This window comes from Epinephelus moara, chromosome 1, assembly GCF_006386435.1.
Source record: "Epinephelus moara isolate mb chromosome 1, YSFRI_EMoa_1.0, whole genome shotgun sequence".
Taxonomy (NCBI): domain Eukaryota; kingdom Metazoa; phylum Chordata; class Actinopteri; order Perciformes; family Serranidae; genus Epinephelus; species Epinephelus moara.
In genome coordinates, this window is record NC_065506.1 from 32533154 (window position 1) to 32558361 (window position 25208).

Genomic DNA, 25208 nt, shown 5'->3' on the forward strand with positions numbered 1-25208 from the left:
CATGTGAGCAAAAACAACCAGATGGACTTGAAGCAAAATTGCTCGTTGGTCCTGTATGTTCAGTTTTTAGTGGCTTCATATTGGCAGAAATGAAATATATTATAATAAGTATGTTTTCTTCAGTGTATAAACACCTGAAAATAACAATCATTGTGTTTGCATCACCTTAGAATGAGTTGCTTATATCTACATAGGGAGCAGGTCCACAGAGTTCAGCATGTTGCACTGCCAGCCACGTCTCTACAGTAGCCCAGAATGGACAAACACTGACTCTAGATAGGGCCTTTATGCCTTCCAGACTCTCCAAGACACACAGACTTTTTTTTTTTTAAGGTGAAAGAAAATTGAATGAATCCTTCTTGGGGCTGACGGCAATGATCGTTGTCATTGTCGATATTTTCTTGATTTATGGATTAATTATTTGAGTGTAAGCCCATCACAGTATTTCTAGGGCCTAAGGTAGTATCTTCAAACGTGTGATTTTGTCTTCAGAACCCAGTGAAATTCAATTTACTGTAATCTAAGACAAATAAGTGTGGTGGCAGTAGCTCAGTCTGTGGGGACTTGGCTTGGGAACCAGAAGGTTGCTGGTTCAAGTGCCCATTCGGACCAAATATGGAGCATGGACTGGCAGCTGGGGAGGTGCCTGGGCACTGCCAGGGTAGACAGAGCAAAGCACCAAACCCCCAACTGCCCAGGGTAACCTCCCCATCCTGACATCCCTCCATTTAATGCATGTATAGGTCCTGTTTGTGCATGTGTGTGTATTTCAGGCCTGTGTGTACATGACAGAGTGAAAAACATTGAATTTCCCCTTTGGGATTAATCAAGTATGTCGTCTTCCTCTTCTTTATTGTTTTAAATCACAGTTTGTTTTGGACAGGATGAGACCTCTGCTGATATTTTGGTTCCTGGGAAAAACTTACTGAAGGTCTGGTTTAGGAAAAAGGTGATAGTCCCTGTAATTCTGATACAGGGATTAGGCAAAGTAGGTCATTGCTTTTTCTTTTTTTTCAAATGAGATAATTTATCTTATAGTTTCTTTGATATTGTTCTTAGAAATCTTTCTTTTCACGTTTAAATAATCTACCAGTAACCTCTAATCACTGACAAGACAAAACGAGAGACAGTCCTGTTATCTCTGTGGAACCAGTGCTGAGTTTATAGGCCCTTGTGTAAAAATATAATAATCCCCTAACGATTAATTTATCTAAATAAGACCCACTCCAAGCCATTAGACTGCCCTAAATAAAGGTGTCAGCGTTTGGCAGCGCCTAACAATGGAAACATGAGAGAGAAAAATGCAGCTATTGAGCGTTTCTCTGACAGTATCTGACATCAGGATGTAAAGTGATTAATAATTCACCTGCTACCTTTACAAATAAAACCATTAGGAGCTACAGTGCGTACAGGAGCAATCAAATAATGCTCTGCTGCACTTCCACTCTGGTGAATGACAAACACAACGAGCGTGCGTTTCTGTTGGCGGAAACAACCGAGTGGGCGTGAAGTGGGTAATTGGAGAGAATATCCGGGCTTTCTGGGAATGTGAAGGGTGGGCACCAGCGCAAAGGGCAACACAATGCAAGGGCAGAGACGGAAGAGGAGTCACTCCACCTTCAAAATCATAGTGTCAGGCCTAACCTGTATGAAATATGATGATCAGACAGACTGTAAATAAGTCAAAATTATTAGATAGCAGAAGTCAAAATGTCAATAAGTCAAATTTATGATCTAGTCAGATTTGATCCCATAGTTTATTTGACTTAGTTTCCTAATACGTTTGATTAAGTAGCCTATTTCATAATTTACTTGACCTGTGACTCAAGTTGGATTTAGTGTCTCATGGGTGTAACTTTTCATATTTTTTCTACATAGCAGGTCATAGCTTATTTTGTTTTTATTTATTTATTTAGTCCATACTTTGCAAGTCAGTATTATGAGATATACTTTTGGTTTGATTTAGTATTTAATTAAATTCGACTTAATAGCCTGTCTCATATAAATTTGACTCAATTTTTCCTAGTAAGTCATATTTTGGCCTAATTTTGATTTAGTATTTCCATTTTTACTTAACACATTATTATTATTATTATTATTATGGGATACTATGTTTATTTTTTGTTTGATTTCGTATCAAACATATGTTACTTCATAGTCAGGAGCCATATCAATTTGACTCAGTAAGTCAGATTTATGATGCATGCATGAACATTTTACTTAGCAATAACTTTAACTTAGTCTATTGTAATTTACTCAGTGAGTTATAAGTTGAATTTAGCAGTCCAAATTTTTGACTTAGAATTCATTTTGACTTAGTGTCTCATGATTTATTTGAATTCATGAGTCATAAGTTGGATTTAGTGTCTCACGATTTTGATATATATTATATATATCTATATCTATATATATATATATATATATATATTATATGGCATATTTTTTTTGTTTGTTTTTATTTAGCAAGTCATAGTCTAAATTTGATAGTATTTCAGATTTTATTTTATAATTTTTTTAGTCAGGAAGTCAATATTATGGAATAATATCTTTTTTTTGTTTGATTTAGTATTTGATTTGGTAGCCTACCAGTAGTTTGAAGTAGCCAAAAACTTTTGAATTAGTAATAACTTTGACTTCATGTCTCATAGTTTACCTTACCCAGCAGGTCATAAATTAGATTTAGCAGTCCATATATTATTTTTAATTTGACTTAGAATAAATTTTGACTTAGTGTCTCATAATTCACTTCACTCAGTGAGTCATGAGTTTGCTTTAGCTATTTATATTTTATTTATTTATTAAGACTTTTGACATCATTTTGCATTCATTGTATTGTTTTTTTTTGTTTTTTTTTTGACTTGGTGAACCATTTTAACCGGTATGACCATAGAAATAAAAAAAAAATATTCCTATGATTAGAACTCTGTTTTAGTGCGTCATCATTAGTATTGTAAAGTGAATATTGATTTAACACTAGCATTTTATTTTTTTATTTTATTATTATTATTATTATTATTTTTTTTTTTTTTAATAATTTCAGTTTCGTATGTTTGACTGGGTAGGTCATAGTTTGTCCCAAAATTAATATTTTCATTTTCATCCTGCGTCACAACCTGTCATCCTTCACCGCTCCATATCATTCTTGAACAGCAGTTAGTCGACTTTATTTAAGACGTTAGACCGGAAGTCTCTTCCCTCACTGTGAGTGACGTTAACTTGACGGCGCCGTCGGAGCGGGACTGTGGATAACACAGCTGACAGTTGGAAGAACTGGGTTAGGTTAGTTATCTGATCACTTTCGCTTCGGAGTTTGGAGTTCAGTTATCGATCGGCCTATATCCACAGCTCGACTCTCCGGGAGGGCCGATTCTTTATGAATCCATCAAAAACACTGAGCCGTGACCATGCTGAAAATACCCACAGCGACACTTTGCCTTTGTTTGTTGACTGTGTTGGACACAACTGTGTTCTTGGGAACTTGCTCGCAGGCCAACGACAAAGGTAAGTCCGACACTTTGCTTTCATTTCTGTGCCACTTTTCGTGTTTTCAACTATGACGAAGCTGTTTCGGCCATTTAGTTTCGACTTAGCTGTAAAACTTTGTCCCAGAGGAGCGCGACAGGAGTCCGAGGACAATAGCGTCAAAGCTGCTGGAGGCAAACACAAAAAACAACTCTTAGGTTAACTCGTTAGTAGTTTGACATTGTTTCCATCCTCATGTGAGTTTGATGCCTCAACATATTGTGACAGGTCAAACAAACTGCATACTCATCCCTCCTCCCCTGAGGAGCTGTGTGTAAGTCATGTGCGTATCTGTGTTGCTCTCAGTGTGTAGGCTAAGCTACTGTTTACTCTCCATAGAGTCTATTGAAGCCTGAGTGGCTACAATACTACACTGTGATGCTGTATTATAATATCATTTTATATTTTAAAAGCTTGTGTGATTGGGTACTGTCTGTATGCCAGCTGTTTTTAATTATTTGCTCCATATTTTGCTGTGATCTGTGTTCTCACAAGTCCAAACCTACTGTCCACTCTTTATTTCTTTGGATAAATATGCAGCTACTAAAATGTTTTATATAAAATTTCCTTCCCAGTATAAAGATCCAATTGCTGTGTCAAAGCCTTCGCTACACTGGTTTTTTTTTACTTTCTTATTTGTTGCCTTAAAAGTAGCCCAATTTAAATAAATGAGCCAAAATAGTCCAATAATGACACATCAGTTGTGACTTTTTAAATATATATATATATATATATATATATATATATATATATATATATATATATGTATACTGTGCATACATACACTATAGTCAGCTCTTTCCACTATTTTACATGTTATTAAAAATTTAATCTTAAGGTAATGGTCAGTCTAGCAGTTAACAGTATTTTAAAGACACATTTATCTTGTATCGTACATTTATCAGGGATTTTGCCCTGCTTTAATGTGGCAAATGAGCAACTTCTTTTCAGAATATTTTCATTATCTCTTTGGCAACCTCTTGGCAATATGAAAGAAATTAAAGACAGGAAATAAGGAAATGGCCAACCATTTATAAACACCCAAATTCCCCCAACCTTCCCTAAAAAAATACAGAGGAGATGATCTCAATGTGCTCAATTGTAGCTTCTGTTGTAAGTAGTTTGAGCCAATTTTCTTTGGGATTTTACCTGTATGGCCCCCTTTTCTATGTCCGTCTCATCCTCATAGATGAAGATGCTTTCACCATCCAGCACTCGAACACAGGGCAGTGCCTGGGCACAGGGGCTTCAACAGACTTAACTCTTGCCTCCTGTGACCCAAAAAGCAACTCCCAGCTGTGGAAGTGGGGTTCAGGTCACCGTCTCTTCCACGTGCACACAACCCTCTGCTTGGCGTTGGACGTCCGCACCAAGGCATTATCCCTGGTTGACTGTGGCGCCAACATCCTGCTGTGGTGGCGTTGCCTGGATGGAGCTGTGTACACTGTTTATGAAATGGGCTTGACGGTCAGCGATGGCAAAGTCACCACCAAACGGGACACTAATGATACTTGGGTGAGAGGAGGATCCCAGGACAGCATCTGCCAGAAGCTGTACCGCAGTGAGTGTGGTTTTATTTTGTTTTGTGTGAGAGAGAAAATGCTTACATACTGTCGATGTGCAAAAAACGTGAGTGCTTCGTGATGTCCATTATGGAGCTCTGAGGACTGGCTAATGCTTGGGGAAAATATCAGTTGAGAAATTAAAGTTGTATTGAATTCAGTTTGTGTTGAGTGTAATAATGGAACTCATTTTATGTCTTTCAGTGTAACACACTAGAAATTATCCACTTCCTCAATTCAACCTTCTGAGCCTAAGTTACACCCTTGTATATAGAGGTGTTACCTCCGTTGGCCTTTGTCTCACATGACCAAACAGGTTCTTGCGCATTTTAAACAGAACCTGACTGGTTGGTTATCTTCATTCCTATTAATTATTACTCCTTTACGCTCGGTAACAACACGGTGTGTCACAAAATTCCAGGTTAAGGAAAATACCTATCTCTGAAATGTGTTTATCTGAGTTTTAAAACTGTGCCTTTAGAATTTCTGGGGAATTCCTTCAGGGGTGCTAAATGATAGTGCGTATGGCTGTGTGGCGCAGTGCATCAGAGAAGCTGGCTTTCACTTTTGTTTTGGGGATATATGAGAAGATGTTTGGAATTATAGTACCCTTATGTGTCCTGTTTATTACACTAATAAGTATCTATAAGAGTGGACAGAAAAGGTTTAGATGTTAATAATAGATTTTTAAACTGCACATTTTTCCAATAATAATAATAGTAGTATGACCTGAGTTTAATAAAAAAAAAAAAGTAGATTAGCATGTGTAAGAGCTAAAGTGGCATTAAGTGACAGGGATTTTTTTTTTTTCAAATAATTCATCTTTATAATCCAAACAATTTGCCTTTTTAAGAGGGATTTTTGCTGAAATGTGTGAGCTGATGTCTGTCAGAAAAAAACACATGAAGCAGAAATTAAAGTTTTAGATGTATATCCAGAGGACACAAAATATGAGTGTGAGTGGTGTATGCTTTCCTTATGATAAATCGTAAAAATAAAAACACACAAACTAGGATGATCTAGACTAGCATGAAGGAGCATTTACATACCTTTCACATTTTCTGTGATTAGTTTTTCTGCACTTGATTTTTGCTCACTTGTTACTTCTTTGTCATAGAATGTTATTTCTCCTAATTTATAGTTCTTCTATACACCAACATGCAGGATCTGATGTTAGGGTGAATGGTGAGGTGCATATATGGTATCATCTAACCTAATAAAATAGTTAGCCTGCTTAGACAGGTCTTGCTGGTTTTAAGCACCTATGACAGAGAGAGGAATTAATAGATAGGAAATAATCGCCCTTTTTAATGGAGGACCTGGTGACACTTGTTGCTGCAGCGGTTACTGACTCATCAGTAGGCTTAACTGAGATGATGAGTACGTGGGAGTGAACTGGCAGTTGAATAAAATTAGGTTGCCTATAAACTGCTTTTGTAGTTGGAAGAAGTCTCAAGATTAAGTTATATGTGGCAGTTAGGGCTGGGCGATGATGAGGAAATTAAATATCACGATATTTTTGACCAAATACCTTGATATAGATATTGTTACAATATTGTAGGGTTGACTATTGGTGCTTTCACAGATTATTTTCACAATTAGATTGTTGGTGGATGTAATGACTCAGTGGGTAAAGGCAAATAATAGAACAGCCAGAACAGTCAGAAAATTACATCACTTTACTGTAATGCAGCCTTTAAAACCAGGAAAAGACAACACTCATGATAGTATATTGCTGTACTCTCAAACAGCGGCAAAGGCATTTTCTTTTATACTAGTCATACAATATATTATATAATTGCAGCATCTCCGTATTACTTTAATTGAAAATCAGAATCAGAAATACTTTGTTGAGCCCCGAGGGGAATTTATGATTCGTTAGAGATGCTCCAATGTAAAGAATAGAGAATCATAAGAAGTAAGAATGAGTATGAAAAAAAGTGTGTAAATATAGAGAAATTAATAAAATAAAGATAAATGAAATGTGCATTAAAATGAAAATAAAGTGTGCATTATGCCACAGTGTTTAATACTAGTACTTAAGATATAAAATTTAAATATAGGATAAAAAAAACAGTTGCACAGTTGAATAATTGCACAGAATTATGTATTTTTTGAGGGTATAAAAAATTATACCTTCGATATTTCTTTTTTTAATAATCAGCAATTTTTATTGTTTTCTTTTGAACAGAAAAAACAGCATCAAATGGGATACATCATACAACCATTTAAAAAAATCTGTAAAAATAGAGTTTAAGGTCTGAAGAGGTTACACAGTTTTATGATAAGACACAAGACAATGCTGAGACGAACTGAATAAAAAAAAATTAACAATACTAAAAATATATACTAAATAATCATTGGCAGATCAGTGAAAATAACTGAGTGTCACGTGACACATTTCTAAATAATTGTGAAGGATTTGAGCCAGTATGTTAACATATAGTTACATCAGGAAGGATTTAACTCGCCCACTGAGCGTAGTATTTCTCCACCTGATGGATAAGCCTGAAGGAGAGGCCCTCATGCAGCCACAATACCCAGCTGGGAGAACCACACCCTGGCTGGCAGTAAAGTGATCGTCTTCCATTCTGTTACAATACGTTTTCTCCCCAGCATGAGAGATATCTGGACCCAGTCTGCCTGGGGTGCAGACGGGTCTTAGAGGAACAGGATCACTCAGAGCAAACAAGCAGAATTTTTGTGCAACAGGACAACAGTATGTGGAGGAGTGTGCTAACACTCACCCCACACCACCAGAAATCCGGGCCGTCTCTTAATTCCACCCTAGATAACCTTGAGGAGGACCAGTATGTCCTGTTTATACTTTTAAACTGCACTAGTCTCGTTCTAAGTTTCCATGATGTTTTCTTACTGTTCCTTAAAATGTTCCGTTCCTGCTCTGTGAATGTTTGGTTAAGATCATTCTCCCAGGCTGATTTAAGATCAGAGCCCAGACTGCCAAAATTTTTAAGCAACAGGAAGTAGTATGTTGATGCCTCATGGCCAGCACCAAATATTTTAACCACATTAGAGAGAATGTCAGAGCTTGGCGGGGAAGTTGTAGTGGAACCAAATATTTTAGTTAAGAGATGTTTAATTTGAAGATATCTCCAAAACTGCTGACAGCGGAGACCAAATTGCTGCACCAGTGCAGCCCTGGGGATTTCTGAATACACTGGTCCACTCTAATACCTTGATACTGCCACAGTCTGTTAGATGTAGTGTATCATCAATTTTAATTGCCAAAATGCAATACTACACTAACTATGTCTACAGGTTTTCTGTGTTTGTGGTTCTTTTGATCACAAATAAACACATTTCTGTCCAATTATGTTGTACAACATTTCCAAAGAAAGACTTTCCTCTCATCTTAGGGTGTTATCTCACTTGGTCCTTTTCAGCCCTCTAAACAGACTCAGATCAGTGTATATCTGAACACTCCAAGAGAACTCAGACCCCTCTGAAGCGAACCAAGGCCATGGTGCGGTTCACGTTAACCTGTACCTTGTGAACACAAAAAGTTCCAGGTTTGATTTGCTCTTTGCCGTTGTATTTAGTCCTCTAGATCACATGCTGTTGCACTGGGACACTTGAAAAAATAGACGAAACCATGTCGGCCTGTAATGCTGGTAAGGACGCAAGATGAGAAGTAGTAAGTAAGTAGAAAATACTGCATGTCTCCAGTTGTGGAATGTAGAATACATCAAACGGCAGCAGTCTATAGCACAGAAACGCTGAGGGTTTCCTCCAATTTTAAGTTTATCTGAAAGCGAGGGGCTTTTCAGCAGTTCCACATCAAAGTAAAAAGATAGACTAGGTCAATATATATAGTGTGAACAGAAAGAGGACTGAGGCCGCATCAGAGCTGAAGCTGACCAGAAAGAAAACTGAGTCCTTTTTCAAATGGCGTGACACTGTGAACACAAAAAGACCCAAGTCCCTTTTCTGTTGGTCCACTTTTTGGTGCACTTTAATAGGACTGAGTTCGGTTTGTTTAAAAAGGACTATATGTGAAAACACCCTTTGTTCACTGTGGTCTGCTGAGTGTGTGTTGGTGTGGTGTGAGAAAAAGAAACGGTGGTTTGGTGTATGTCACAAGACACCAAACTTCACTTTAAACAATTCACTGTCCAAACATGTTTGTTTTTCTTGGAAATGACACCCATGCCTGAGTTCGGTTTGTTTAAAAAGGACTATATGTGAAAACACCCTTTGTTCACTGTGGTCTGCTGAGTGTGTGTTGGTGTGATGTGAGAAAAACGTAATTTAAAACAAATCACTGTCCAAACATGTTGGGTTTTTCTTGGAAATGACACCCATGCCAGAGGCGTGTAACAGGTCTTTGACTTTGCTCTTTTCTCACGTCTCCTCTCTGTGCAGTTGTCCACACCACCGGTGGGAATTCTGCTGGCTCTCCCTGTGTGTTTCCCTTCAAATACAATGGCAGCTGGCATCACGGGTGTCTCCCAGATGCAGATTTCCCTGGACTGTCCTGGTGTGCCACATCAGCGGACTATTACCAAGACCAAAAGAGGGGACACTGTCTAACACCTGGCATGTTGTATTATATTATCATAAGCTTCATGATTTTTGCATGGCTGGATGTTTTCCAGGACCCAGTCATGACATTAATGACCTAAATTGTCTACTAGGGGCTGGTGTGTGCCAGCTATTTTCACTTCATAATCTGTCTTTCTTTGTAATATATCATGATAAATTACATCCGGCATTAACAAAACCAAATGACATGCTTAGATTCTCACAGTGACACTCTTTGACCTTGCAGAGGAGGGTTGCCAGACTCTGTTTGCCGGGCCGGAAGAGGAATCCTGCTATGAGTTTGTATCCAGTGCCGCGGTGACCTGGCATGAAGCTCTGGATTCATGTCGTAGTCAGGGAGCTGATCTGCTGAGTGTGTTGAAGCCTGAAGATCTCCACTCCAAAACCTGTAAGACTAGTTTATTATTTGTTACGTTTTCTACACCTCCTTTGTTTCATCTGTTTCCGCTCCACCTGTGAGCTAACAAAAATCACCAAGAAGGCAAAGTCGTCAGCTCTGTGTTGGACGTATTGGATTCAGCATTTGCACAATCTAAAGCTTCCTAACACACGCTTATAACATGTATAATGATAAAAACTGTAATAATATTAAGCTGACTAGGCAACTACAACTAAATGGCTCCATGTAATGACTTACATATAGTTAAAAGTGAGCCTAGAGTGACTGAGAACGATCTGTTTGCACGAGCACTGACATGACCTCATTAGATCTCACCTAGAGTAAGTGCTGCAGATCATCTGCACGCTAACGGATACCGCGGGGTTTTGTTGGTATCTACCATAAATTTGTCACAGGAGGCTGCCTCTGACTTCTTACCAATGTTGTAAGTGTGGATGTTGAGACAGACCCCGTTTTACTACTTCTTGTTTCTGCTCTTTGTGTGGTTTTTTTTCTTCTTTTTTTAAACCTTGTTCATGGTGCTGTTGGTTTTTCCACTCTCATGCTCATGATACATCAGCTGAAAACTATTCAGACAAGTTCAAGCACTAGAAATGTTTTAAAAAGTAAACTAAACAGTCTCGTAGGCTCAAGGATGCATTTCAGTCCTTAGTGTCTTCTAAGGGTTTTGGGGTCATGTGCACTTCTGTGGGAATATCAAAACCAAAAGCAGTGTCTTTTGTTTGCAGAGCTTGCATCACTGTGATCTAACCTGTTATGTCTTGACATGACTCGCATCAGGAATATGTCATGTTCTTACGTTAATGCTGCTGGCTGTTTGAGAACAAGGCTTTTGCAACTGCCTCCTTGTACTTGTGACACTTCAGCTACAGTGCTAACTTGTTTCGAGAAGTTGAAAACCACATCAAGGTGTGACTACAGCAACACCAGTTCCCTTTATCAGGCTGACCATGCTTCCTTAAATAGTGCCAGTTACTTTAAACCTAGATGCCCCTTCAGTTGACCTGTACACACAGTTTTGTGTCCCAGTTAGGGCCTGACTGTTATACGTGTCTTCTACTCTTCTCTTTTCTCTCCTTCCTTGTGTTTCATTATGTTGTTGTCACAATTCCAAATTATCTCGATGATTCATATTACTTTACACTTGTTTCCTTTTTTTAATGTACGCATTACTTGTCCCATGTCATGTGAATGTTGCATTGTGCAGTACTGGAGGGCCTTGAGAATATGCCTGAGAGGATGTGGATCGGCCTTCACCAGTTAGACACCTCTCACGGCTGGCAGTGGTCAGACAGTTCCCCTCTCTCTGTCCTGCGCTGGGAAACAGGTGATGATGGTTATATGTTTTTTTTTTCTTCTTTTGTCTCGTGCTACTTTCTAATCTTTGCCCCGCTTCTGAGAGTACCAGTGTAAACACGTTGATTTAAAAATATTAAAACGGTTAGTGGTTAAACCCAACATTTCCTCATTTATGACTGGAAACACCTGCTTTTCCTATTACACCAAAACCCTGCATCCTGTTGTGATCTGCTGTTGTCACCACCCTTCTATAAACTGAGACGTGGTGTCATTCAGAGAAACAATGAGGCCAGTGTTGTAAAGAAGCTCATTGTGCCTGGTTTTTGGGCACAGTGTGGCATTGGGATTGTTACTGTTTCTGAATAACTCATTAATAGTACTGAATGGAAGGCTTTATAAAGCCTTGTGGCTATTGTAATATGTTTGCTGTTTGTTTCTTTCGTCTCAAAGGGAAAATGTTGTTCGACTTAACACTGTAGTGGGAACGTCAAGGATTCTGCAGCCATCTGGCCTTCTGCTGATATGAGCTCTTTGTGGTTGCTGTAATTTACGACAGGTCAATGTTGCTACTAGCAGCATTGTGTTGAACCGTTATTGCAACATCACATATTTCTTTTATATCACCTCTCTGTGTGACACACAGTTGATTAACCGAACCTAGAAAGATACCCAGAGGTAAATGCCACTCCTCTGCTCTGCTGTTACAATCAGGGTGTAGTTTTATTTTTATGTATTGTGTGTGGGAATGTGTTTGACAGGAATGCCATCCACCTCGCTGATTTTTGAGTCAGACTGTGGAGTACTTAACTCCAAACAGAACTACGAATCTGAGTCGTGCAACAAACGGCTGCCATACATCTGCAAGAAGAGCATCAACACCTCTCAACCAGCTACAACAGGTAGGTGCACTGCTGCCCTCACTGTCCGCACTTTTATTATTATTATTATTATTCCTTCTGAATCATACTTAAACGAGACCATGAGTGTACAGCAGTGATACTGAACATACAGTCCATGGGCCAAATCTGGCCTGCGATCAGGTGTCCCGCCGACCTCTTTCTAATCCACAATGAAAATAAACTGATTCACACTGGGGTTCTTTTTTGTACTTTGAATTTAGAATAGTGCCAGTCAGAGTGCATAAAAGTGTCAGGGGAGGATCTAAGGTCCTGGCTAAGCCCCGAATGCCCTCAAATCCTTGAAACGCCCCTGCTTACACTTGACCTGTGTAGGAACCTAGCTGCTGCTTTATCTGACAAATTTAATTGTTTGTTTATTAACTGGCCCTTGGCCTCCTGTCATTATGCAAAAGTGGCCCCTGGGTAAAGCAAGTTGAGTATCCTTGGTCTACAGTCATGCCAGCGGCTCTGTCAGGCTGTACTGGAGGCTGGAGCCTATCCCAGCTGACATTGGGCGAGAGGTGAGGTACATCCTGGACAGGTGGCCAGACTATCACAGGGCTGACACATAGAGACAGACAACCATTCATGCTCACTTTAACATGAACGGGCAATTTAGAGTCACCAGTTAACCTGCATGTCTGTGGACTGTGGGAGGAAGCCGGAGTACCTGGAGAAAACCTATGCTGACATGGGGAGTACATGCAAACTCCACACAGAAGGGCTCCCCCAGCCTGGGTTCGAACCAGGAACCCTCTTGCTGTGAGGCGACAGTGCTAACCACAGCACCATTGTGCCGCCATTAAAACTTGACGATATAACTAAATAAAAAGTCAGGTTGTCACCGAAGACATTCCAATCCATCCTGAGCTGGACAAGAATTTCCGTACTAAATTTCATGGCAATCCATCCTGTAGTTGTGAAGATATTTCAGTCTGGACCAAAGTGGTTGACTGACTGAATGACACAACAGCATTGCCATCCACAGAGGCAATGCTTACATGACTAAAAGCCAGCTTTGGATCTAGGAGCTTTGCTTGAAGCATGTAGTATCACACAGTTCACCCAACATGACCAAATCTTTCACCCTCCTTCCACATGAAAGCTATTGCATTTTTGTCTGTTTTGGAAGTGAGATCCCTCCTGTGTCTCTCCCTTTGTCCCTGCTCTACATATCAGAAAACCTTTAAGTCAGATTAGTGATTTCCCCCTAACAGCTTCGATCTGTTCTGCTCCCTCTCTACAGAGCCTTTCGTATATAAAGAAACACAGTGTGGAGACGGTTGGGTCCCCTGGAATGGTTGGTGTTATAAGTTAGTCAAGGACAAACCTGGAAACTTTACAGATGCCCAGATACACTGTAACAGCGCAGAGGGAGCAGGAGAAGGCTATCTAGCTAGCCTCCACTCTGTTGACGCTAAAGAGATGATCAGCACCAACTTCCATGCAGGTAAATTAAAACAAGAACTCAAAATGTTCTTTCACCAGACCGTTACCTTGATTTTAAACATAACCATAAACTGATGTTCATATGTGTGTTATGGTCCATTAGATGGCCAGTTGTTGGATGTGTGGATCGGTCTGATCGGTACCGGCGTGAACCCCACTGTCTTCAAGTGGATTGACGAGGCGCCTGTCACCTTCACCTACTGGGACCAAAACCAACCAGTCCAGCCCACTTTGGATACCAGCTGTGTCTTCTACTCTGGAGAGGTGTGTGCATGTGTATGTGTGTGTGTGGGAGTTAGTGATATGGGTGTGAGCACATGCATTTTTTTGTAACCCCACCCATTCCATCCATTCTTTTTGCATGGAGTGGCTCGCTTTTTGTTTTCTTATGATCTGCTCTTCCAGCTTGTTAATATGAGGCCTGCAAAATCAAATCTGTGTCCGTGTCTTACAGTCTCATGGTTGGAAGATTGGGGACTGCACACAGAGGCTACCCTTTATGTGTCAGAAGAAAGGAAAGGTCAATGAATCAGCGACACAGCCCGGATGTCGCTTTGAAGATGTGAGTATTGTCTAATTGACCTGGTTTTCCCAGCAGAAGCTTGCAGTGTTTTACATTACTTTTTCTATTTTGTTTGCAATTGACATGTAATTTAAGTCAAGACTCAACGACCTTTCCACAGATTAGTTTTTGTTCAATGCGATCCTTTTCTTTAATCACATTGTGTGATTAAAGAAGAAGTGATATCTGTCCTTTTTCACATGAATGTCTTGTTCTTGAGCTGCATGCATAAGTCAGCAATAATCATGATATCATGAAAAAGAAAGGAGTAGCCTGCATGTGCTTATTTAAAGGAGTACTTGCTGTCAAGGTCAGATGATATTTGCTCTAGTTATGAGTCATAAATGGGCTAAAGGCAGATCTGTAGCTATATTAGCCGTTACTACCAAAATGAAAGAGATGTGTGGGTGTGAAAAGGAAACTATCACAGTTGACTGTGATGGTGAAAACACGTGAATCTGACTGCTCTCAGTCACAGAGGACTGGACGAGTATGAGAAGCAGGAATATGTATGAAAGTGACAGATGTTTGCTTGTAAACTGAATGTAGCTTAAGTATCACTGCTGTCAATCCCCCAGGGCTGGAGGAGGCACGGCAACTCGTGTTATCAAGTGAACACCAAACAAGTATCCTTCAAAGATCGCTGCAACATCACTATTAGAAACAGGTAGGAGTTTGTTCAGCTGGTGACCCTACTGCTTGATCAAAAATACACACAGGCATTCATCAGTTGCTGCCCACGAGTACTTTCTTGTATCATCATAGTTGACTGTTCTTCCCAGGTTTGAGCAGGCCTTTATCAGCCGTCTACTCGGAGAGCAGATCGGCAAGGACACTCAGTACTTTTGGATCGGGCTGCAGGACATTAAGAACACAGGGGAGTACCAGTGGATGAGCGAGGATGGGTCCACGGGTGTGGTTACTTACACCAACTGGGGTTGGTTTGAACCAGGTTAGTAAAACTTCTGCTCCACTCAGTATTTAATGCAGTTCAAGTTCAAACATAGGTGTTAAAGAGGACCTGTTATGCTCCTTTTCAGGTTCATACTTGTATTCAGAGTCTCTACTTGAACATTTAACACACTTTAATGGTCAAAACACACTTTATTTTCCTCATACTGTCTTTGCTGGAACACCTGTATTCACCCTCTGTCTCAAAGTCAGCGTTTACCCCCCAGAAAGCACACTCTGCTGTCATTGATCAGCGTTTCCAGGTCTTCTGTATCTCAGTATCTCTGCGCCATCATTGTAGCCAGGGAATGACATTAACGGGGAATAGCGGGACTTATTATCTTCAAAAACCAAAAGTAAAAGCTTCAAAACACGCCTGGATACGTTCCAGGAGGAATATGATCATAAATCGGGACGAAATTCACAACATCAGCAACCAAGCTTGCATGTTTCCCTGACATTAGCATGTAGCTACATGTAGTTGGACCTATGGTTGAGACCCACTGGGCTGCGTAATGTGAACACTTGCAGTAGCGTGCCTAGAGCAGATGACCATATATAGATATCTCACACTTTATGACATCATACTGTAGACAGAGTAGGCAAAACAAGTATTCAGAGCAGTCTGAAGCATGAGGTTTTCACTCACAGTGATTAATGCACACGTGTGTCTCATATTTGAAACTTTGGCCACACTGAATATTAACACCCTTCCCTCTAACGCTATGTTAGACACAACATACAGTAACGCATAATTGGTCCCCTTTAAAGGTTCTGAATACTGGAACAGCAGGCCCACATTTTTCTTTTTAAAGAACCAAAAATAATATATGTTGAAACACATGTAATTTACATGGAGGAAATAACCGTATGTACCATATTACTTCACACAGTAGCTTTAACTTCCTTGTGTTTCATCTACATGCCTATTTCAGTCAGGGTTGGAGGCTGTGCAGCGATTTCCACTGCAAAACCCTTGGGCAAATGGGAGGTGAAGAACTGTACCATTTTTAAGGCTGGCACCATTTGTAGAAAAGACCTCGGCCCACCCCCGCCCCCTGAACCAGAGCCAAACCCCAACGCAACCTGTCCTGATGGATGGGTGTCCAGACCAGACATCAAAAACTGCTACAAGGTGTGTATATGTGTGTGTGTGAGACTGTGTCTTTGAACGCTGGTGGTCAGCTGATGGCTGTCGTAGGAGTTAATGAGAACTGTGTCATTTTTACACATCAAAGTCTGTTTATGGGTCTTGGGAAGTATTACTGCTACTGCATAGTGTGACAAAAAGTTGTATAAAGCCTTCTGGTATATTGCCTCAAGTTTATATAATTTGAGTCAGCGTTGAGGTAGAAGACTACAAGTTTGAAGGGGGAAAAGTTAGATATTGGAGTTCAAGAAGGGAGCTTACCAGACTTCTGCAGCCTGCTCCTAATCTCTGCTGCGGGCCAGGGCTCAAGGCTACATTAGCCGCTACCAGAAACAGTTTAGAAATGAGATGACACACTTTAGAGTCATTTCTCGTATCCGGGTCGTGTGGGTTTTGCCACTGCCCTGCCCCTTTTGGAGACTCACTCCAATGTGTGAAGTGAATGTGAGTACAGATTATGACCTATTGTTTTGCTCGGTAGTCACTGAAGTAAATATTGGGTCCATTTTTTGCAAGCCTTGAATCTCCTGAACATTCTGACCCTAAAATGTATTTTTTTCAGACTGACAAATCAGGAGAAAATTAACTTTGTTCAAGACTTGTCTTTGTCTCAGCAACACACTCTCACAAGATCTGGCAACAACTGATATGATCCTTCACTCGGTTGATATCAGTTATTAAGATAGCAGATTAAAACAAGCAGAAAAATAAGGAGCAAACATTAAATTTGTTCTGTGTGTAGTGTTTTTGTCGTTTTGAATGTGCTTCCGTTCATCCACACGATGTTCACAGCACTTCAAAATGTGTGTGAGAGGATGCGGGGAAAGAGGACCATGCTCACCTCAGACACAGGAAGTGTATATCATTTCATACCAGTGGTGCAGCTTGTAATGCATCATGTTTTGCAGTAGAGCATCTTTGCCGCTACTAGCATAACACACCCAACTCTCTGACTGAACTGTTGGAGGTTGAGTTGCCTTGTGGGTAATGTAGACAGCAGGTTTTGATAACGAGGAAGAAGAATGCACGGAATAAAGAAAATTATATTTCTAGTTCTAACGTGTCAATTTTGAAAAATCTATAACATTATCATTCCAACACCTAATTGTTGGGAACAAATGAAGACTTGTGTAGTTTATTAAAAAGCATTGTATAAAATAAATCATAAGTATCTATTACTGAAGCTGCTTCTGCATTAGATGGATCAAAGCGATGATCTGTTTTGGCTTTCTAATTGTACAGATTGTCACTGACATGATCTACAGTCTACAATCCAGGCTGTTACTTTGCTTGCACTGTCTTAGTAGCTGTTGTAAATTGGGTTTTTTTTTTCCCTTGTCAGGTGTTTCATGAGGAAAGGCTGAGCAGGAAGCGCTCCTGGGAGGAAGCTGAGAGGTTCTGTCAGGCTCTGGGAGCTCACCTGGCCAGCTTTACGAGCAACAGAGAGATGAGGGCCCTGCACAGCATCATAAGAGACAGCATCAGGTATACACACATGCACACAAGTCCTGTTTGTTTTCCTTTTTTAAAGTGTTGTTGGCATTTATGTATTTCTCATTGTTTATTTTATAGCATTCTGACATGAACACATCAAAATTAATTGTTGCAATACACGCTTGATGTACTAAATAACCTTAGTATTGGAGTCAGGCTTTGAAGAGAGCATAGATAAGTTTCACTTTCAGTTCTACGAAAATGCATGTGTTTGGAAAGTACCGAGCATACGACTGGATAAATGAGACTTGGATTGTGTGTGACTTTTTAAGTGGATGTTGGATATATTTTTTGCTGTTGTAAAAGACGTCCCCCAATCAATTAATAAATCAATATGTTCGCCATTTTCCGTGGAGGCATCCGAGAACAAGTTTTCCTCACAAATTGAGGGTAACACGGTATGACTAATTGATTTACAAAGTTTTCCTTTGAAATAATCACACGTCATCTCCTTACTTACAGTTCACACTTGTTCAGTGAGTCAATTTTAAACTATTGTATCTAAGAATAAAATGCCAACGTCCCTTTTAAAATTTCTCATCCCTTAAAATGAGTTTTTTCCATCTTTTTCTTTGAAAGAAAATTGATTCAGTGTCGTGAGTGATGGTGGTTTGCTCTGGTGTTCTTGTTGCAGTGACAATCGGTACTTCTGGGTCGGCCTGAACAGGAGAAACCCAGCCGATCGCTCCTGGCAGTGGAGTGACAGTCAGCCTGTGAGTATAAATATCAGCTCTAGGGCATTGTGAGAAGTCATACGGTATATATTTTTAAAATTTAATTTTTGGTATGAGATTTTTCAGATTTTTCTGAGAAATATTCTTTCATCAACATGCTGTACTGATAATAGTGATACATTTCATTTCAAGACAGTGACTCCTTAAAATTCACTTTTATTCATCTCGAACACAACATATGTTTTGCATTATTTCTGAGTATAAACTCTGTTTATTCAATGTCTTAAAAACAGGTATCTATGGAAGTTTTACACTTAGATTTCCATGAGGACGATGCCTACAGTCGGGACTGCACTGCATTCAAGGTGGGCTGGGTAGATTAATTCTACCAAATAGAGTTCAAAGCCACAAGTGGTAACTTAAAGAAAGATAACTTGGTCATATTTGGTAAAACTGTCGCTACATCCACACTGTAGTGCATGAGACAGATGATCCGTGAAAAAAAATCATGTTCCTCCTCGTAGTGCTTAAAGCATTTGCTAGAATCCACCGTGGTTGAATGGAAAAACAATCAGTTAGAGCTGGGGACTCCCTAACACAGCTTTCAATTACTGCAGTCAAACTGTAAAACTAGGCAGTGCTGATCAAATATGAATCAAGATTCAGTTACTGTTTTGCCTATTTCTCTCGCGTCAAATGCTTTCAGAAACATATTTTAGTGTACTGTTTAGCTGTAACATGAGAAAGTTTGTGACCTGGTTGCCATGTTGGAAACAGTCAAGCCAAAATAAAGCACCACGTTCTCATTTTACAGACACACTAAAATATGTTTCTGAAAACATCTGAAGTAGCAGTTGACAGCTGAGTTAGAGACTCCTCGGCTCTGACTGGTTGTTTTTCATCAGCTGTGGCGGATTCTAGCAAATGCTATCAGAAGCATTACGAGGAGGAGTAACTTTTTTTTCCTGTCTCTTGTACTTCTGTGAGGATATAGTGACAGTTTTATAAAGGTTACCAACCGTAGCTTTAAGGGAGAAATAAACATTTATTTTGCCTTTATTCCCCATCTCTATACCCAGTTATTTCTTTGTTATAGTCTCATATCTTTCTTTTATCTTGTTTTTAAACATGTTTTTAGTTTTAGTTTCAGTGAGATCTGGTTATCTATACTGTGCAGCTTGATTTGTGAATCAAGGCCATTTGTTCATCTGTTTGTGGGAGTCACATGGAGCGCTACAGCTGAAATCTGCCCCGACTGACTCAGTGCTTTCATTCTGTCTTGAAACAAAAATCCCCAGAAAGACAGCCGGCAACAACAGCTGTTCCTCTTTGTTTTTTCACATCACGAGGACACTTTCACTTGCCATACAGCAAATCTGACAAGAAGATAATTTCTTTGTTTATTATGTTTCTCTCTTGCTGTTGCCTTCATTGAAGAAGTACTGTAGTATCTTGCCACTCAGACTCTGAACTTTGCTCTCATTTAGGTTGACCCAGTTAATGATTGCGTTATCAGAAAGAGAGACGTTCTTGTCTTAAACTGTTGCTGAACTGCAGGGAGCAACGAGATCTGCCATGTCACAGATATGAAACTGCTTTTCTTGTGTACGTCCTTAATGATAATGTTTATGTAAACAATCTGTGTCCTCGTTAGACGACCAGAAGCACCTTGAAACACCTGTTTGTGTTTCTGCTGCACGACTTACCTCCCACACCTTTCTATGCCACACCGTTTCACTGTGACGCCAGGCTAGAGTGGGTCTGCCAAATACCCCGTGGTAAGACTACACATATGCTGTGTATACTGTGTGTATTTTGCACAAAGCAAACATTGTGTTTTGTAGGTGAAGAGCTAACATGTCTCATCAAGACTGCTTACTGGTAGTTAAAGGGATTTCTAATGTCCCTAGAATTTTTTGGTCAAGACAGTAGTTCATGTATTTGGCTAGTTTTACATAACACAACTAAAGAAATACATTTTTGTGGGCTTATAAATACATGTACTTGAAAGCAACATGAGCTGTGTGTTTTTGGTTGCTTCTAACTTATTCTTTGTTAATCCCTTTACAGGAAAGGAACCCAAGAACCCAGAGTGGTACAATCCTGGTAATGTAGTCTTCCAGATTCTGTGCTGAGTCATAATTATATTTTGAATCTGTAAATTGGATCTATTAGTGGCCAAAATTTCTTCAATTCAGCTTTTTCTTTTCTCTCACAATCTTCTAATAGAGTCATTTCACATCTGTTGTTGGATGTTATATGTCTCTTGTCGCTGTCTAAGATGTGTCAGGATTTTAGACCGTGTTCGTTGTGCTTTTCAGGTGGACACCATGAGACGTCTGTCTTCATTGATGGAGCCGAGTTTTGGTTTGTCACGGAGCCGAAGCTGAGTTTCGAGGAGGCAAAGCTCTTTTGCAGTATGAATGACAGCAGACTGGCTGCACCACTCACCATAACTGCTGCCGGACAGATCCAACAGCAACTGAAAGATGTAAGTGCCTAGAGGCTGTAAGTGGGTCATATAAATGACATCAAACCAAACCCCAAGGAACAGCGCCACCAATGGTCAAATAGTAGAATTACAACTCCCAGATCAGTAATGTGATGCCATGGGGCCCAAAAAGACTTTTTCCCATAGACTTACATTGTGAAAGTGACACCTTTTTTTAGCATCAAAACCCCCCCCCACGAAATGATTCATTTGCTCTGACAACATTTCAAAAGTCTAGAGGAGTCACACAATTAGGTCATTTTATCTGCATTTACGGTGGCGCAGGGCTAAACCAGGAGTCATCTGCTCTGCTGGTGGAAGTCTCTAGTGCACCTGTTCTCTGGGCCCAATGATGTAGATGATCTGGGCTATTTTTTACCCAGGAAGTCAAACTTTTTTGCACATGGTAGAAGTTTGCCTAAAGCCCTTTCTGGCAGAAATCAATTCATTTGAACCCAAATCAATTTTTTCCTGACCTTAAGAAATCCCTTTCTATCAGTAAACCCTTTAGAGCAACTTTTTGGCTTCATGGGCCACTGAGCAACTTTATTGGGATGAACTGGGCTCCGCCTCTGACAGTGTATCCAGTTCTTTTTATACGTCCATGCAACAAACCAGGAACCCCCAATTGTATGGTGAACCCCGTTTGGTGAGCCCCGCCCCCCTAGTTACCATTGCTACACCTTTTTAGCTTTGCCCCACCGCCCACCCTCCATGGGATCCTCACTGGACTATAACATGCTGCTACTTCTGATAGTGCAATATCATATCACTAGGTCACATTATTCTCACATTGTACTGTGATGCACTGTAATTTTAATTTTAATTATTTGAAATTTTAACTTATTTTAAGTCATACCAGTATTTATATTTATTTTATTGTATGTTACATAATTTATGCGTCTACTCAGGAGCCAAAGTAACGAAATCTCGTTTAATATGTGCACCGATGGTGTATTTGTTGAATGACAATAAAGTAAGTCTAAGTCTAAGCATGCAGCCACCGAGGGAAAAGCACAGCACCCCATGTTTTTTTTCAGAGCGCTCAGTTTTTTTTTTCTGCACCTGCTCTGACCGCTTCTAACCCTTTCACGTATAGTGGTCGCTGCAGTGAGCAGCTATTTAAAAGCCATTTTCTTGTACATGCATGGGTTTTGATGCTGGAGTTGCACTTAAGTCACTATAGTGGACCCTCGTGCGTCATGCCGCACACTGCCACCCACTGGCCAGGTGTTGTCAGTGCAACACAAGTCTCTCAAACCCAAGGACCACTGAGGAGTCAGGAGCAGTTCAACGCTTTTGCATGACAGTATTAGAATTTGTGAAAAAAAAAAAAAATGTGAACACACTAGTTTAACAGTATTAAAATATATATTTTATAGTTTCGCATGATATACATCAGTCTTTGGTCTGAATCAGGGTCTCATGTTGTTCCAAAGTTGTATAATTGCCTAGAGTTGGTTCGTGTTCTCACGGCAGCGTTTACAAGCGGACCAGATCAAATGCCTTGTGTGAGAAAGCTGCTCTTGATTGGTCAGAATTTCCATGTGGGAAAAATCCAGGNCACTCAAAATTCACAGCAATTGTACTGAAACAGTGGGTCATTAATTTCAAAAAGAGGTAGACAAAAACAGGTTTCTCATTTCCAGACAACGACCGGATTTTGTCCACTGAAGTAATGACTGTCTCCGGATGGCTGTATTATTTCTAGCTAATTATTTTTGGAACAAGAACCATGTAAAAGGTTTTTAAATATGCTCTTGATGGATACATACATGATATTGTGCTAAAATGCTAATGCGGGCTGCTAATGTAAGAGTAGATAAACCCATTGTTTGTTAGTTACCTTACAGTTTCTCGTTTTTTTTGGTTTTGTAAAGACCAAAAACAAAGACACCACCTTCCACCCTTCACTCTCTGTTGATACTGAGTATAACTAGCTCTTGCTACAGTCCCATGCACACCGTTTCATCCCACAGCTTATCTAGAAATCTAAAGCTTGACAGATCAGCTATTATGTCTTGTTACAGTTGTGGGGCAAGATTGGACAGTCGCTGTTTTGGGGTGGGTCTTAGTGAACGGTCAAGTAATTGGTTTCTGTCTTTGAGAGAGAGTAGCTCATGTTCACAGATATTGGTTAAACTTTCCAAAGCCTTTGAAATAACATATTGTAATTCTTACTTTAAGTGGTGTTCCCCTTTGAGAGCGAAAAGGAAGAAAACTTAAATAAATTGGAATTTCCTGTCCTTTTCTGTTTCTGCTGCTTGCCATGGTTAGCCCCCCGTTTTTTTTCTCCCCATGGGCATCCGAAGTTGATTTGTAGAGCCTAATGACCGGGGAAATTCTTTCCATTGTCGTCTGGTCATGGGAAGCTGACAATATTTCATGAGAATACATCTGTAGGCAATCGGAATAAAGTAGTGCAAAGTTTTGCCTCCAAGCTTACCACTAAAAAACAGATATTCCACTATTTAATTCCATAGTCCAACAAGTATTGTGTGTCTTTCCTCGTCTGATTGATGTGTCAGATTCTCTGTACTTTATAAACTGTGGCTGTAAAATTAATTAAATTGTTATTTGGTCATGAAGCACTAAATCTTGAATGTTCTGAACAGATATCGAGTTCTCCCAAGCAAAACTGGTGGGTGGATTTGAGTGAGCCTGCCCGGGTATTTCCCCTGACGTAAGCCAGCACAGTCACACACATACACTGCTCATGTTGTACAAACACAATCAATGTATGATGCTCGTACCTGTTTATATGTGGTGAAATGTGATGTTGAGGCTGACTGAAATAATGCATGTTCTAGGTACACCCAGATGTTCTTCTATCATTCGGTTTTCCTGGGCAGATGCACCTCCGTCAGTCCTGAAAACTTCTTTCCAGGTGTGTAGACATGATAGTGTTTCGATACAGCTGAGTGTGATCAAGGCTATTATTTAATTCACCGTGTTGTTTGGACAGAAACTCAGTCAAACTTTAATTAGTTAAAGAAACTCATCCCTGTAAATAAGAGGGTGACATGTTTGGCTTATCTGGCATTTTTTGCAGTTTGAAATAACAGGGATGCTTACAGTCTTTTACTAATACACACATCTACTGTCACATGCTTCCTTGCAGAGTATGAGCGCAGTTGCCAGAAGCAATTGCCCTTTGTGTGTGAGAAACACAACGTCACGTCGGTGGAGAGGAACCCTCTGGAGCCTCAACCTGAAGGACTGCCCTGTGGAAATGGATCTCTGTCCTTCAGAAATAAGGTCTGACCCTCCAACACATTTAACTCTGCATCTACATTTTGGACACTTAAAAACAGATTAACTCTTGTTCTCATGGTCTTATATTGTCAGCCGTATAATCATGTAAAACAGAATTACAGCTAAGATCAGAGTATGATAATATCTTTATACATCAAAGGAAAATCCGCCTGGAAAGTCTTTAAATAGTCTATTTCCAGATCTCTGTGTCAAGCAAAAATTTGCCAAAATGGTCTTGCAGAGCAGTGGTTCCCAACTGGTCAAGCCCCGGGGTCCAGATTTATCCTTGGTCTTTAGTTCACGGTCCAGACAGTTTAATACATTCAGCATCATACTTGTATTTGGACATGTTGCTAACCTAGTCTGCTGTCTCTGTCGAGTAGCTGTCCGTTAATCACTCACTCCACAGCAAGAAACAGCACTTGAAAATAAAAGCTCCGGAAATTCAATACACGTAAAAATAAAGTGTGTTTTTTACAAACTTGACACGTTCACAAGTCACTTGCGGTCCATTCAGAATGGATCTGCGACCCACTTTTGGACCACGACCCACCAGTTGGGAACCACTGGTGAAAAGTATTTAACACAGATTTATACACATTCACATACAGCATATAGTACAAAGACATAAAGGTGGTTTCTGTCTCATAGATTTCCAAGTGATTATTTTACTTGTGTATTTTTTTTAGTGCTACACACTGATGACAAGCTTGAAGCCTGTGTCCTTCAAGTATGCCAGTGACGAATGCCAGTCGGTGAGGGGAACTCTGGTCACTATATCCGATCAGGTGGAGCAAGGTGAGGACTGCTGTTGTTCTGCTTCAGTGTTTAATGAATCAGAGGAGCACGGTTAACATGCCTGTAAGGACTCAGATGATGTTAAATAGCTTGTTTTCTTATGTTTGATGAAGTTCGTATGTGAGCCGGTTGAATACAA

The 25208-nt window shown here is 40.0% G+C and overlaps 1 protein-coding gene across 1 annotated transcript in view; it reads left to right on the forward strand.

The window, feature by feature from the left end:
- The first annotated feature begins 3183 nt into the window (after window positions 1–3183).
- ly75 (lymphocyte antigen 75) overlaps window positions 3184–25208 on the forward strand; it is a 33764-nt gene continuing 11739 nt past the window's right edge. Inside the window, exons 1-22 of the mRNA XM_050054250.1 lie at window positions 3184–3501; window positions 4712–5083; window positions 9468–9641; window positions 9874–10035; window positions 11255–11374; window positions 12105–12245; window positions 13492–13695; window positions 13798–13958; window positions 14149–14256; window positions 14835–14923; window positions 15039–15208; window positions 16143–16342; window positions 17700–17842; window positions 18486–18564; window positions 18819–18890; window positions 20180–20303; window positions 20596–20631; window positions 20847–21016; window positions 23632–23699; window positions 23827–23903; window positions 24138–24274; window positions 24961–25069. Of these exons, the coding sequence (XP_049910207.1) occupies window positions 3405–3501; window positions 4712–5083; window positions 9468–9641; window positions 9874–10035; window positions 11255–11374; window positions 12105–12245; window positions 13492–13695; window positions 13798–13958; window positions 14149–14256; window positions 14835–14923; window positions 15039–15208; window positions 16143–16342; window positions 17700–17842; window positions 18486–18564; window positions 18819–18890; window positions 20180–20303; window positions 20596–20631; window positions 20847–21016; window positions 23632–23699; window positions 23827–23903; window positions 24138–24274; window positions 24961–25069 (3013 nt within the window). The 5' untranslated portion in view covers window positions 3184–3404. The remainder of the gene's footprint in view (window positions 3502–4711; window positions 5084–9467; window positions 9642–9873; window positions 10036–11254; window positions 11375–12104; window positions 12246–13491; window positions 13696–13797; window positions 13959–14148; window positions 14257–14834; window positions 14924–15038; window positions 15209–16142; window positions 16343–17699; window positions 17843–18485; window positions 18565–18818; window positions 18891–20179; window positions 20304–20595; window positions 20632–20846; window positions 21017–23631; window positions 23700–23826; window positions 23904–24137; window positions 24275–24960; window positions 25070–25208) is intronic.